At 34.2% G+C, this 17,078-nt stretch overlaps 1 protein-coding gene across 2 annotated transcripts in view; it reads right to left on the bottom strand.

Moving 5' to 3' along the window:
- Positions 1-16,555, bottom strand: part of LOC106462406 — a 72,734-nt gene extending 56,179 nt beyond the window's left edge. Inside the window, exons 1-3 of one of the 2 annotated variants that reach the window (XM_022389657.1) lie at positions 15,015-16,555; positions 8,857-9,006; positions 887-931 (exon numbers count right to left, since the gene is read on the bottom strand). In XM_022389657.1, the coding sequence (XP_022245365.1) occupies positions 887-931; positions 8,857-9,006; positions 15,015-16,500 (1,681 nt within the window). In that variant the 5' untranslated portion in view covers positions 16,501-16,555. The remainder of the gene's footprint in view (positions 1-886; positions 932-8,856; positions 9,007-15,014) is intronic. The other variant, XM_013922333.2, reaches the window with a different exon arrangement.
- Between the last annotated feature and the right edge of the window lie 523 nt (positions 16,556-17,078).

The raw sequence follows: 17,078 nt of genomic DNA, 5'->3' as shown, positions 1-17,078 counted from the left end.
GTGCTAAGCCTCGTTTATTCTTCCAAATGGAGGGTGTAGAGGTATTAATTTTTTTTACACTTCAAATATACATATATAAAAAATAGAAATATATCAACTTACTATATTAGTGCACAAAAAACACCTGTAATTTATTTTGGTGGCTAAACAAGCTTTATATGAGTTTTTAAAAATCCCGTTTCTCTTAAGAGCAACAACTTTCAAGCTGTTTACCAATGGCTATAAGATTTACAAACACATGTAACTACTCTTTCTATTGGTTATAAACTCTTACAAAAATAAAAGTAGGAGGGACTACACAAGAGGTTTAGAAAAAATGGAGTAGCAGGAGGAGCCAAACTACTAGATTGGCTAAATATACTTATATCTCAGAAAATCAAAGAGGTAGGTAGTTCTTATTTTTAATTATAACTAGTCAACATCCTCAATTTGAATTTCTATTTCTTTAACTACTGCACACATTGTGTGGTCGGCGTAATTAATTATAAACGGAACAATAACAAAACAGGAAGTGTTATGTGACATACAAAAAATAATATTTTTTCTTTATATTTCCTTTTAAATTAAGAAATTACAACATATATAATATTAACATTTGAAAAATAACCTTCGTTTTGATGTGAATCCCTTTGACATAAATACTAGCAAAGCTATTGAATAAAATTTTTAAAATAGCTCTCGAAAATGTCATGACATGTGCCCTTTGACCTGCCCGTAGCAAAAGGGTTGAGATAATTAATGGCCTAATACCTATCCCTACCATATTTACATATTAACAAATGAATTTTTCCAAAACTACTATTGCTTATAATCCAACATGTTTAGTCAATGGCCTTACATAATCTTACCACATCTACACATGCACAAAGAATGTTTCCAAACTTACCATGACAAATAATCCCATAAGGTTTATCAATGGCTACAATGTCACCTGTAAAAGTTATATATACATATTATACATCAAATGTTTTAACAAACATTCCAAAGACATATTCCTGCAGTCAAAAATACTTTACTTTCAAATTGGCCATAGTCAAATGATTAGATTGTTAACAGATGCTTGTATCATATATATATACGTACAGAATTCTACAGATATAAAACAATATAGATAACAACATGTCAGTGCGGGTAGTAAATTATTACTCAAAAATTTTTCTGAAACAATAATAAAGTAAAATTGTACAAGTACACTTTAGCAATAGTAACATTAACTTTCCATAATCCTGAAACATAATTGGCTTGTGCATCTTACATATTTAACCAAAGTAAACCCCATTTTATTTATCACATTCCTCTAATAAACTGTACTAAACAAATGTCTTTTGATCCTTACTAGAATTACTTTTAATGCTCCACAGAATGACCCCTCTCATCAATATCAGCACCATCCCAGAGGGGATTGTATCAATAAAAGTCCTCCAACAGGACAGAGGGAGACAGCAACTGTTCTATATAAACATCAATATCTGATCGATCGTCTCACCTGGAGACAGGTACACAGAACACATATTTATGGTATGATACATGAAGATACAAGGGTGTATTGAGTGGCATAGACACGGTGGGTATATGCTGGTCAACTAGCAGTGCCACACCTCCATGAACTTGCACATCACACAACCTGTCATTCCGCTACAAAGAAAACTCTTGAAAGGTGACAGCATCAGCAGGTCTGAGAAATGTTTCCTGTAAGGAGAAACACACGGGATGATAGAATGAAAACCTCAACAGTTCCACTGTATCAGAGTGGCCATTTTTATTTAGGAGGAGGAAAACTGGACAGAGCACCCTTTTGTTTGTGACCATAACATTTTTCTTTAGTAGAAATAGGTCTATCAACCTCCATAAAACCTGCCCTAGGACAGCTGAGCAGATCTTTATTGGAAGGAGACTCCAGTGATTAAGGTGTAGAATCATTTGTGGGTGCAAAAGACTTTTGACGTGGTGAGAGAAAGACTCTGTTTGACAAACAGAAAGATCTGTCTGCGCTCCCACAGTAGCAGTGGATCAGAATGGAGCAGCACATGTCTGAGCTGGAACTGGAGAGAACAACTTCTGGGCCTTCAAATAAGAGATATTGTTTACAGTATGTAAACATTGTACCTCTTTTTTCGTCCACCCACCTAAGGCAAGAATGAAAGTATGAGGGGTGGGGGAACCACCACAAATGACACAGTGAGGCCCAGTCGACACTAGTAGGCTTCATGATCTTTGCCACCACAATGAGTGCATGTCAGAGAACTTCGACAAGATGCCTTACAATGTCCAAACTGCTGACACTGAAAATACCTGAAAGGGTTAGGAATATAAGGCTGTACTTTACAGTTCAAATAACCTGCCTTGACAGTGGCAGGCAGTCATGGCGATGTAAAAGTCAATACAAGAACATTGGTAGGCAGCATAATTTCATCTTTACGAGTGGGGATACATTGCACAGCAGGAACTCCTTGGCTGGAGAAACAACTAGGAAGGATCTCCAACTTGGGAATGTTTCTTTAAGCCCTCTCAATGATAGCTCCTCATGAAGAATTCAAAGTAGCATGGGGATTAACCTCAATGGGTATATCCCCAATGGCCTTTGATTTTAGGAGGAGTTCACAGTGTTTAGATGTAAATGTTTCCATCAAGATGTCCCCAGAATGTAGCTTCTTAACTTACTTCAGATAGCCAGCAAGCCCCTTTAATCCCTTCTGCATGAAAAAGGGGAGACATTTGCCCTAAAGGTTTGTCAGACAAATAATGCAGAATACAAAAATGAGGTACAGGAACATAATGGGGTGGTGAATGCTCTTCAGTCTTCCAAATATGGCCACTTTCCAATAAATGAGTTTTTAAATATTTCTTTGGGTCACTGGGTGCAGGATGCATAAAATGGAGAAAATTCAATGACCACTGACCCCAACCACCATGGAGCCCTATGAGAAGAAGCACTACAAAGCCATACATGGACAATGTAGCTACACCAGGGTTTTATGGGCACTATACCAAAACAACAGCATTAGATAGAATGTCCACAACACCTGTTAAGAACGTACAACTCTGACACTTAGTTGACCCTACTCCAGCAGGACCAGCCGAATGACCCAGGGAGAGCCACACCAAGGCCATTGTCTGCAGGAATTCAAGGCCAAAGTGATGTGTTAAAGTGCCACTGACATAAACTAACCCATCAATGACACCCCTCAACCACCAGGATCCTCTCTTCCCCTTCACAGAATGCCATGTGTAGCAAACATGTGGGTGGACGTTTGGTTTGTTTGTTTGTTTTGAATTTCGCGCAAAGCTACACGAGGGCTATCTGCACTAGCCGTTCCTAATTTAGCAGTGTAAGAATAGAGGGAAGGCAGCTAGTCATCACCACCCACTGCCAACTCTTGGGCTACTCTTTTACCAACGAATAGTGGGATTCAACATCACATTATAACGCCCCCACGGCTGAAAGGGCGAGCATGTTTGGTGGAACGGGGATTCGAACCCGCAGACTGTGAGTCGAGCGCCCTAACCACCTGCCCATGCCGGACCTGGACGTTTGGAGCCCAGAGGAAGTAAACTGAAGATACCAAACCTTCTCATGGAGGTCTCCTCACCATGTACAGGAATCCACCTTGAGGGGTGTTGTAATTTATAGGACTGTGTGAGTACTTTATATTTAAAGCTAAAGCCGAGCTTTAGGCTCAGCTTGAGCTCAAATACAAAAATGTACTTTAATGCACTAGATTGCAAAAAACAAAAAAATGTTGTGAACTTTTTATTACCCAGTTTAAAAATCTAAGCTCAAAATAGGGAAGGAAGTTTTCTGAAAAAATAACATCAAATCAATTTCACGTCATAAAAAATACTAAGATTAATATTTTTAGTGGGCAGCTTCCTCCATTCATTCTATATCAACCTCTAGGTTGTTGATTTACAGGCTGTTTGTACAAAGTTCTACTTTTCTGAAACAACATAGGGATTTTATATAATATCTAAAGTGTAACAATGTGAATTTAGTAAGAGTAATATAAAATCATGGTGTTAACATTAAGATTTTTTTTCACCTGATGCATTTGTAGGGTAAAATGCAGTGTTCACTATGTGATTTGTGTTAACAAGATGTCCACACAGGAAATGCTGTTACCACCTATGTTCACTCTATGGGGGTTGTTTATCACCCTTCTAATGTTAGACACCCCACTGTGTACATAGTATGATTCCTGCTTAAATCACTTCAAAAATTAAAGGTTATAAAATTATGTTTTGACTGAGGAATGACATTATAATGAGTAATTTATGTTCAATTTCATATGTTCTGGAGGGGTTGCAAATAAACAATAAATAAAAAAGATGAGGGGATGCCTTGAGGGCAAATGTTACAATTCTCATACTAAGGAAAATTCAGGATTATTTTATTCATTATTGCCTTATAAAATTAAAAACTTAAAACTTATATAAATAATAAAATCTGGATTATTAGCTACATTTTTATGCCATGTTTATTTGTTTACCATGATAAGAAACTAGTTTAATTAAATTTTGAATGTTAACTTTATAAAACCTTGTGACATGCACAGAAAAAGATACCAGTAGCAAAAGTGTTAATGTGCCTTCTCCTGATAATGAAAAAGAGGAAACTGTTTTTACCAAAATGCTGAAGAAACTCTGCAGGCAGTGAAGTCAGAAGAATATCTAATGGTAATGATGGTGGCTTAAATGCAAAGGTAGATGAAGGCAAGATCAGTGCTCTAGGTGGAATACACAGTCTTAGAGAGTGGAATGAAAGAGGATATAAACTAGATCACTTCTGTGAAGAAAGATTTAGTGATAAATGTTTATATACTTTTAACTTTACATAGAAGCGAAAACAAATTGAGAAATCTGATAGAGTATATCTTAGTTAAATAAAATTTAAGTAACTATTACAATAGGTAGAAGTTATTTAAGAGTAGACTGTCTCTCTGATCACAACCTAATGATTGGACAATTTTGATATAACGTCATAGCTAAGGACTTTGTGATAGAAAATAAAAACCGATTTGAAATATCAATAAAAGAAGAGTTTTCAAACAAGGTTGCTGAGGACCAATAAATTAAGTTCGTAGAGGAGAGAAGTTAGTGGTGAAAAGAAGGGTAAACAAATTTGGACAAATGATGAACTTCTAAAAAAAGATGGACAAAAGAAGACAATTATCAAGACAGAGATGAAATATAGAAGATTAGATAAATCGGGTGTTTATGTAGACAAGCAAAGAATGTTTTTGTAAACAAGAAATGTGCAGAAATTGATTAATCCAGAAACATCACATATATATATAAAATATGCACAGAAGAATAAAAGAGTTGAATAGGAAATCTTCCTGTCTTCCAATGTAGTCAGCTAAAGTAAGAAAGACTAGATATTTTTTTGAAACTGAAAATGTTAAAAGATAGGTGGGCAGAGTATTTGTGAGAACTGGAAGGTGGTAATGAAGTCTATGGGTGAGTACGGTCTAGAACGGGCATATCAATGAAGCAAATATATTGTGAGAAAAATCTACCTAAGATATATATATATATACAAATATATGCATATATGTATCCACATGCCCAATTGAAGAATTTCATACAAGGACTGATACAGATGAGACACCAGGGAAAAGTTAAGGTGCCGGATCTGATGAGAAGACAGCTGGAACAAATTACAGGAAGAAGAAAAGGAAGAATAAACCAATCAAATTAAAAGACTAACCCAACTGGTCAGGGTGGAAAGAGAAAGGTCACAAACAGAGGATATCTGTAAAGGAATGAATAGGCATGAACAGACACCACAGAAGGAAGTCATGCAGGCAACATAACAACAAAGAGCATATATGAGACATAGTAGCCTATCCAGATCCAACCAAGGCTGCAGGTGGTAAATGGAAGGAAGGGAAATCATTGAGATGGAGGAATTACCCTTACGAGCCGCTGAAGTTTTGGGAATGAAACGTTGATGGCAAATAAATCTGACCAACAAAGTCCACAGACCAACAGAAGAAGGAAGTAAGTCTCAAAGGAGAAATGAAACATCAAGCATAAGGACATATGTTAAAAAGGTGGCAAAGTAATGCAGTGAAGAACCACATTGACATCCCAATCTGGAAGGACTGCAGGCCAAATTGGATGATGAATCTGGAATAAATGCAACAATAAGGAAAGGGTAGGAGAGGTAAAAAATGTGTGGGATGAGGCAGCCTGATAACCCACGATCGAGGAGACAGAAGACTCCAGATCAAACAACCAAGCGAGGAAATCCATAAGATGAGAAGCAGAAGTTTGAGCAGGCCAGATAAAAGATCAGTGACCAAGGTTGACGTAGAAGGGATTGAGTAAGAGGAAGAAATAATGGAGGGACAGATTGTAGCTGGAGCAGCCCCAGAAATCACAACTGTGCCAAAAAATGAAAAAATGATGAAAAAAATGATCCAAAGCACAACGTATGGTCAGAATCTACAGAATGTTGATATGGTAAAATCTTTTGGGCAGAGACCACCGACCTGAAGCTTAATACTGATCAACCCATGCCCCCCCACCCATGGAGGGAAACATCCATGAGGATATGCAAATCTGGACAAGGGGAGGAAGAAGAATACCTACCAATGTGTGGGCCTTGTCCAACAACCAATGCAGATCATCAACAAGGAGAGGAGGAACGGAAATAGGGCTCCCATGCAAGGTTCCGTTAGTAGTGCAGAGTCCACTGAAGAGACCGCATATGTGCTCAACCCACGTAAAAAAAAAGAGTTTCCATAAAATACCACATCCCCAAAAGCAATAGCACCTCATGAGCAGTCATAGAGGGAGCAGAAAGGGCATGGATAACTGAAAGCACCATTGAATGGAGTCAGAGAGGAGAAGCTTAGGCCTGACTAAGATTAGTGTTGAAAAAGACATCCAAGTGAACAAGATATTGTGTAGGTATAAGAAATAACTTCCCAAATTGATTAACCAACCAACAAAAGATATACGGGGCTGAAGCAACCCAGAAGATAGTGCCTTGACAGACAAGAAACTAGAACATGCAGGTAAGCATTCGCAACATCTACCTTGGTCATCCACAAACCTGGAGAATAAGCCCACCTGACGGTGAGAAAAGACTTCATAGTAAATCAGGGTAGAATCAAAAATTGATTGAGGCGGGTCAAATTGATCACATGCCACCAGTCCCCAGTTTTCTTAGGTAACATAAACTGTACCAGAATCCACCGGGTAGTCACCAATACTGTTGGTGATGTGTTCATCTGCATCCAATAATGCGATGAGAGGTGGAACCCATGGAGATAAGAATAGGTAAAGGCTGGGAAGGAGCAGGATGGGAAACAGTAATACAGGGTTGTCTAGGCTCTGAATGAGACAAATGATCCACCAAAGAAGAAAGCATCATTTGTTGTCTCACCTATTCCACACGGGATTCCAAAGTCTCAGAAATATTACATAAATCATACATATATAAAAAAGGGGCTAGGCGTAAGTCCCAAAGATATGGTGGTAGTAAACAAACCTGGGACAAATCAGCATCCCTCCTCAGGAGATCCTAACAACAGAGAAACCACTTGTGTAAGAAACTATCCATCGAAAAACCCTCAGGCTCTTGGTGGATCGTCTCAGAAAGGAGGTGGATGGTAGACAAATACCATAGAAGAGTTGATAGGATAAGACAAAGGCAGGAAAATTGGGCATAGGATACAAACAGGATGATCAAGGCCTGCTCCCCCCCCCCACACACACACACATGGGCAAAATTGATCCCAACTGTTGTTAATCAAGATACAGACATCCAGCCTAATGGTAGGCCAAAGCAAACTGATCCGAAGCCCATGGAAGGCTAGGCATACTAGCACCATCAACCATCTGAGAAACAAAAATGCTCTGCATGAACCCTAATATCCAGGGAAGGGGGAAACCAAATACTGACAGGAGGGAGTATCATGTAGCAAAGAAGGAAAGGGATCACATGAAATTGGGGAAATGGATAAAATAGAACATACCTGAGAAATCATGTTTAAAAAAAACCATATTAGGCCTAGCTGATTCTGCAGTAGGAGCATAGGAAGACACGGCAAAATCAGGTGGAAGAAAAAGGCTTTCAAAATTCTCATCGACTCAAACAGGTTTGGCATGTTCAGGAAGAATAGGGATAACATCAGGAGAAGCAGGTTGACTCCTATGATGATCAATCTCACAGCAGAGTCAATAAGTCCAGAGACGAGTTACCCCACCTGTAGCCTGTGCGATTGTACTGATAGAAAGCATCACCTCCGAAGTTGTAATTTGTACTTCATTGTCTAATAATGGGTAATGAAACATAACTGTTTGATGAAAAAAAAAATTGAAAACTGGGAGAAAACAAAATGTCGGAAAATTTCTGAAACTTTTTGAAAAAAAAGAAATAACGAATCCACTTCGGAATTAATATAGAAAAATCACAATAAGCTGAACAAAAACACAATTGAAGAACACAAAAAAACCCATCTTAGCATAAGTACTGCCAAATGAGAAGTGATACTTTGGTAGAATAGAATAGAGGGAACCACATATGTCAGGAGAGTGTGTTGCACTCCTACTGATGATTTACACATAAAATGCAGTTGAACAATTTGATTGTAAGTAAATGAGAGCTAAAAGCATGTGGCATGCAAAAAATGCTTCTGCATATACAGGGCAGCACTGAATGAGAATAACTATTTATGTAAGCAGAGGTAACGTACTATATCGGAAATATATTTTTATCCAAGTGTGCAAAGACATATTGTTCAATTAATTTTATGCCCTACTTCACAGAATCATCCGTGAAACAAATAGTATTTTAACCATTAAAAATAAAACAAAGGAAAAACAGCATAATGTAAATATACTTACTGTCATTATACAATATTTTTTTTTTCAAAATCTGTAAAACAGCATCTCGAGGCATTTCCTTCCAGTTAGGAATTTGGTCTTTCAAGATATATAAACCTTTGCTATTAAGCCTCTCATCATATATTTCTGTTTTCTTCCCATTTTTATCCTCTAAAATGTAACAAAATTATGTAAATGAAAATCTCTGGCCTCAAGTCACTAAAATTCTAGTTTTAAATCAAAATATTAAATACTAAAATTATCCTAAAGCAAATTGAATATTTGATCAAAAACATTAGCACTATAATACAATATTAATATACATGGATATTACAAAACAACTGCACTCAAATTAAAATTTTATCATGCAAAGCTGTTTGATTATTTCACATTGTAAAATAAGATATTTTCACTCAAATTAAATGTTGAAAGAGTAATGTTGCTAAATTATTTCACTAGATTAATTCTGTCTATATCCCAGACCATCATTATGGTTATGATCTGGAGAACAGTTTGAAAACATAATAAACATAATTTAAAGGTACAAAATACCTACAAATATATATATACTTATGAAAAGTATAAAATAAAGCTTTATGAATTAAACCATCAAGTCTTTATTCCATTTGTTAATGTTCTTATGGACAGATCTAGCCTAACTGCAAGGACAGTCTCAACCTTGCTACCTTAATTTTTTTACCAACAAATAAAAAAATAATCTCACCAGTCATCACTAAGACAACTGAAAGACACTTGAACAAATAATCAGAAGTCTATTAAAGAAAGTAACAGGGACATCTCTTAAAATATTAAATCTCCAAAAAATGTTTGGATTGATGTACCTATGTTACACAACCAAAATGTGGAAATCAGAAGGATATTGAGGGATTATTAGAGCAATTTATACTACAGTCATTTCAAATCATAGTGCTCCAAAATAAAGACATGTAGAAATACCAGCACCATTAAAATCTGATGTTTTTTATACAACAAAGCAATACATGTACTATGTATTTTACATTCTATAAGTAAATCACTGGTTTCGACAAAATTATGATTTATGTGAAGACAATGACATAATATGCCACCTTGATTATGCAATTTTTACAATTATTGAAAAAATACAAAATAATAAACTGCCAAAGTTTATTTTAAATACACTTGTTCTTTGTTTATGACCCTAAATAGTTTTTGCACTTACCTTTATTCATTGATAATGCATGCTAATGATAAAGTGTCCTTTATATTAAAAGTAACTGAACCCACTATCCCGATGTCTTGATAACCTGAAAGAACTTCATTACATATCTCATTCAACCCTCGAGCTTACAACAGACATACCTGTCTTAAAAATTAATTCAGAAGTTGCACACTGTTGAGATGACTGAAGACAAGCTATTATTTAGTTATAATGATCAGTCTCTTTTCATTAAAGTTCTAGTTCAAGATACCATCACAGTTATCCATATTAGGATAGAAAGTAATAAAACTTTAGAAACACAAATATACATCTAATAGTTTAATAAAAAAATCTTCTGCCTATTTCCTTCATGATTTTCATGAAAATGAAAGTTATACACTTTAAATGAAACAGTAACAAACTCTCCACTTACTCCCATTGTATTCTCAATATATATGGAAGATCTAAAAGAAACAGCAATTAGTACAAGTTTTTTAAAATCTAACTCAATGGTTACAATATGCAGATGAATCTTCAAGGTCTGAAAACAATTCCAATCCTTTAGAATACTTTTTGAACAGTTATGAAACCAGCATCTATCTATGCAATTCTCAATTGAAATGAAAAAGTATAATCAGTTATTGCTTCTTGATCGTATAGTTATAAAGGGTATAAGAAAACCAGTTACAAGAAATATACAAAACAAGAAAAATTGTGCATCAGTATTTCAACTATGACTACTAAGTTATGAAGTATTAAGTCTCGTGTTATGAGCTTTCCATGTCTGTGATTCAAAGCAAATGGATATAGAATTATGTTAAATTTCCCTATGTTTAAAACAGAGTTATTACATAACTTTGCCTTCATAAACCATTACGAGTAGCTAAGAAAGACTGCTAAATATTCATAATTTAAATCAAGAGAGCAATACAAGAAATGTAGTAGAACATTTGCTACCATACTGCTATCTCTTCAGTACTTGGATCTAAACTACAGTGGTGACCACAAGATAATTTCACAAACACTAGGGAGAATGATGAGTACAACACAGATAGGCAACATAACAACTGTCATGTAGAGGCCTGCAACCTACTTGTATTATGATGTAAATACCTAGTAGATATAATGTAGGTATCACTTCCACATATGAAAACACAAGTCTTGTCTAAAGTTTATACAGTACATATATGGACTATGTATGTATAAAATCTAAATATTATCATTACCACTCAAGTGTTTTGCAGAAAAGACAAATGCAGTTAGATATTAAAGCCAGTGTGAACAGAATCTTTACATATCTTGTTAATGTGAAATAATGTTTACTAGATTACAAGCACCTGTGATTCCATAACTATGAAAGCTTAAAAATTCTCATAAAGATTTCATATAGAAACAAACATAACTATACATGTAAGTTGTTTCTGACAATTTTTTTTTGCTTACCGGTATGTAATTATGTATATTTTGAGAAATAACATCTCAGTTTCTATACTATAAAAACTAATGTTTCATTTTTGGAGTTTATAAAACTCAGTAGCATAAGAAGAGCTGGGGAATTAGCAGTATTTTTTCCAATTTGATGATACAACTGATTACCTATAAGCAATGATTGCAGCAATTAGCATCTAATGAACTAACTGGTTAATCAAAATGACTAATTGTTTAATGTCAAGAAAATGGTCAATTAATTGAAGTTACTGTTTTTGACTATTTCAACAAATGATTACTCCAAGTTATGATTACATCAATTGTCACAAAAATAACCAAGTAATCAAAATTATTTGTCTCAATTATCCCATTACTATAGTTAGAGATACAGTTTAAATTATACTTGGGTCTTACTATTACATTTTAATTATGTATTAATTATGTTTTAAAATGTGTAATTAAAAAGTTTAAACATTTTTTACCCATAGATCATATTTTGCATCCATTTTCCTAATGTTTGCGATATTACCCGCTGAACGAACATTTTGCCAAAGGGTTGCACGTCTCCCAAATAAACTCTAATATTTCTCAAGGGCACCATTGACTTATGTAGTGATGAATAATAAGTTGTAAAAGACAAGAAAAATAAAACTTTTAAAACTAACTATACGTGAAAAGGAAAAGACCTGAAATTACAAATTTAACAAAAAGAAACTCTTTAAAGATATTCTGCAAAAAAATTAAAAGGTATGTATTTTTTTTCTTTCTACTTCCTCATCTTAATTATTCTGTTGCATTGTACATTGATGATAACAACTAGAGTTAGTGATATGGCAGAGAAAATGAAAAATAAAATATAAACATTTACCTTAAAAAAACTTTTGATATCTTTTTCAGAAGTTCCAGACATTATGTAAATGAAATATGAAAACTATACGATGAAGAAAAGTATTTTTATACTTAAAATGAAAATCACCTTGCACTCAATTGGTTATTAGTTTGAGTGCAAGTAACTACAATAAAAAATAAAATATTTTTAGTAAAAACACTTAATGATAATACCATCATTATTTGTATACATGATGCTTATAATCTTTAACAAAATCTTGCCAATTTTTGAGAGAAAAATGTTAAAACATCTCAGAGTTACTGCATGTATTGTTGTACCAGTGAAATTTGTAACTCAATTTTCACAAATTGCATGAGTATGGGATGAAAGGGTTAAGTAACTATATACTTTTCTTTTCTGAATTATTCCCCAAAATTAATACAGATTACTAAACTTTAATACTATATATACTTTATATGCACATCACATTTACAACATAAAGAACTAGTAACCTTCTTGTAGATAATTTTATTGGTAAAATTCTCTGGAAAATTATCAGATATTTTTTCCCTTTTCCATGACTTTTTTAAAACAATAGTATTTTTGTTTACATTTGTCCAACAGATTAGTTTTAATTTATAATTACTGCAAAAGAAATGTGAAATGCAGCATAAATTGTTAGCATACACAATACACAAATGTTATGTTAATGAGCACTTGTTACATAACACTGCACAGGGAATATGGCCAATACTTTCACAAAGAACCACCACCATGACATGTTATATGGCTTCACACTCCAAGCACTCACTTCAGCAACACAAGATTAACAGAAACTACTGTTTAGCTACATGGATTTTTTTTTATTCTCAATCCACACCACACACCAAACTGAGTCTTATTCATTAAAACACTCAATACATAAAAGTTAGCAAAGACACAAACTACCCAAATAGAAAACAAGAATTCCAGTTTTGCTTCCTCCTCCCCTTTTATCTACCCATAATCATGAGGTTTCATTTATATCACTTTCATGTTTATGGGTGTCCAATAGGACACATAGTTCACACACTGATAACATGCATAAAGTTTAGGGGGAGGAGGAATTGTTATAAGAGATGGTGAAAAACTGGTAATTATGTGCACACAAGTAAGGAAAATTACATGGATGTTACCCCGTCATTATTCATTAAATGATGTCTTCCTGAAAAATAAAGGGTGGGTTTAAATTTTTACTTTCCTCAAGGGTAGCCTTGAAGGACCAAATGGTGCCTTGTTGTCCATAGGTCATGCTTAAAAAATAGGAATAACATAAGCAACTAACAGCTTTTCAATCCTTAGGCACCTGTTCACTCTCTAGTGACCTATCAAAATGAAAGAAAGAGGTATACATATCTGACCTTTGACCTTTAAAACTCTGGGAAAAACCTTTTCTGTTCTTATTACTTCATCTATCTGTTACCTCACAATTTAATATAAACATGATACACGTCAATTCTCATATTTCCAATAGTCAGGAATATTGTCAATATCTATATTTCCTTGAGAAAATATAAGAGAATATTTAAGAGCCAAGTCAACAAAGACCTTGCCATAAGATCTAAGAACCCAATCCCCATTTTAACCTTTTGCCTAAAGCCATTGATCAGAGGGGAAAAAATCAAATAGAAGCAGTAGCTGTCTAAATGACTACTGTTATTCAAGTAATGGAACTGACAGTCATGCTTATAATTGCCCCTGCAGGTGAAATGTAATTATAAGTAATTAATAATTACATTTGATATAGTAACTAGTATAACCAATACCATTAATGAAAGAAACAATAAATAAACAAAACAGCATACCTTACTTTATGAATTCAAAAATGTTAGTTCCAATCTTGAACAACAGATGCTGATGTATATTTCTTTAGAAACTTGTTCTCTGTCTAACACTGCACTTTACCAAAGAAACTTAGTATGGCACCCCCACTATATAATGTCCTAACTGTTACAATTAATGCCATATGTTTTTGTTAAATTCATGCTGGGTTTCCTGTGATAGTACTGTACTTCCAATATAATAATTTAGTTGTTTGCAAGAGCAAGCTGCTAAATTTGATGGTTACTCTAGATCTAGAACATTCATAAAATTAATTCTAAAATACTTAGAAAGCTTATAATGATGTAATACTCTCAAAATGTCGTGGAATTTGAAGAAATAAGCATACCTTTTAAATATGTGCAATGAAAGTGCTAAAATTCAATGAGAGTTCAGTGAAGTATTTTGTGAGTGATTAAGCTCAGTTCTTGTAGTGAGATTTATTGGGTTTATTAAATTGAATGGTCAACTAGCAAAGAAATTCTGCAAGTTTAAGTTATGCATACAATTAGATTTGGAATTTCAGTACACCGTTTGTGAACTTAAGCCTATAACATTTGTCAATGTGAATGTAGTCTTTCTGCAAACATTATAAAACAAATTAATTTGCTATCATTACATGGACTAAACTTGGCACTACTTTTACCAAATAATCTAAAAGAGCCCACTCAGTGATAGAATATGTTACAACAGAATGTATAAAATTGCTTTAAATATATTATGGCTTCAATCGCATCAAACACAAAGTAACATACAAATAAAAAAAAAATGTAAGAGGTTTGAGAAAAATGGACTTTCATAATAAGTTACTTTCTAGGTCATTTGGACAAATTTTCTATCACCAAATCATCAACCTTTAAAGCTCTAAAATGATATATTTACTTTGAGTTTTATGTAGATCTTCTTTATACACTTTCATTACATAATCATAAGCAGACTGACGGTTGTGAAGACTGGGTGGCACAGTACTTTGTTTGTCTAAAATGTTTCTGGTGCACATTCCATCATAATCATCTTTTTCTTCTTTTGTTTGTACATGAACATTAGTCCAAAGCTCTTTAATACCAGTTTTATTGTAATTACTGGCCATATTTTCATGTTGTATAACATTATGAAGATCTATACATTTATCTGCTGAAGGAATTTGTGAACAATCTTTTGTAGTTTCCTTATGCTTTGTTTTTGCAATGAAAGAGTCCATTTCTTCACATGTAACTAATCTTGTACTGCACTCATTTAGAATATTTTTTGGCATCTGTTTATTATTCAAATTCTCAGTTGAAAGGTTATTTTGTAATGTATCTTGTTCAAATAGCTCTTTAATGGATGTCTTCTGTGTACTTTTTACTTGTTTTAATGCAGATTCCAAAGTATGTGGTGTTGCATTTTGGGCATCCTTCAGATATTCTTTGGTATTTTCTGTGTTGCTTCTTCCGTACAAGCCTGCAGCTGTAAAATACTGATCTTCAATAAGGTTTACAGTAGCTTCATCATCATTTGATTTTTCTTCAGATAATTGTGGATTTTCAGATATGCTCTGAGTAAAACATGTTTGATCAATGAACCCCAAATCTTCATAAAGGTTGCTTTTAAAGTTAACTACTTTATCACAATTACCTTTTCCTTCATCGCATGAGAATTTTTCCCTACTAATTACATCTACTTCACTTTTTTGCTGGAACTCTATTTCCTTGCCTAGTAAATTAGTATTATTTGTTAAAAGTACTTCACTTTCACCTTCAGTTTTACATGTTTCTGATAAACTATACTCTTCATCTTGCTCATGGTAATGAGGCATGTTATCAATATCATACCGAACTCTCCCGTAAGTTGTTTCGATAACTTTATCATCACTTACTTTAGAATCTCGCTTTCTTAAAAGATATTCAAATTTTTCAATGCTTGCAGACTTGCATTTAAAATTTTCATCACGTGCCTTACCACATTTCACATCAATGTCACTTTCAATCCCGAAAAAATCATTAACAGAAACATTTTTGTTATGATCACATTCAGAAACAGATATATTATTCATCAAAGCAGAATTTTTACAACTTTTAGTATTTTCCACAAAGATACATTTCTTTCTCTTCTCAGTAGTAGTAGTAGGAGTAATAACAGAATTAGAAAAATTGTATTTATCTTCTTCGTTAACAATAACAGATAATTTCTCATTCTCATTATAACTCCTACGACGCAAAAATCGAACAGCAACAGGAAATATAACACGCATTGGACTTTTAAGTAAGACCAATGTATATTGCATCGGTGATTGTACATACTGTGAAAATAGACCGTGATTATTCAAATAACACCATTTCAATTTGGCTGCCATATTTAAAATCCTGCACGAATTTTTCCGGAACATCTTAACGAGAGTTACTAGACCTAAGTTTCGCGAATGAAGGCCCCCCAGTGGCTTACCGGTAAGTATGGGCTCATACCAATGAAAACCGGGTTTCCATTATTCATTGTGGGTGCAAAACAGATAGCTCATTCTGTAGCTTTGCGCTTAACAACAACCAAACAATTGCAAAAAACGTCTCACTTTTTGTTCACAAAATTTCATTGTGAATCTGTACTACGTATCAATAAAGGGAGTCTATCAAAAATGGTAATTGTTTTATTCCCATCCCAAAATGGAATGTGTGTATAAAACAACCTGTAGACAATACAAAACTGAAAAGTGCTCCAGATAGAATGTTTTGAATAAACAGTTGGAATATACTAGAGTTAATAAGCGTTGGGCCACTAATTTCAAAATGGATTTAAACAGAGAAGGAACCCCTTTCTTTTTTATCCAGGTGTGTGTATCCTGCAAAAGCCCAGTCTTTAATCATGGCAAAAGATGAAAGCGTACTTCACATAATACTGTTACGACAGCGGAAGTCACGTGACCCTAGTAACACGTCATGATATTCTCGAAGGTGCGTGAATGCTCGAGTG

This window comes from Limulus polyphemus, unplaced genomic scaffold, assembly GCF_000517525.1.
Source record: "Limulus polyphemus unplaced genomic scaffold, Limulus_polyphemus-2.1.2 Scaffold1158, whole genome shotgun sequence".
Lineage (NCBI taxonomy): Eukaryota > Metazoa > Arthropoda > Merostomata > Xiphosura > Limulidae > Limulus > Limulus polyphemus.
This window is presented reverse-complemented; position numbering and strand designations above follow the sequence as displayed.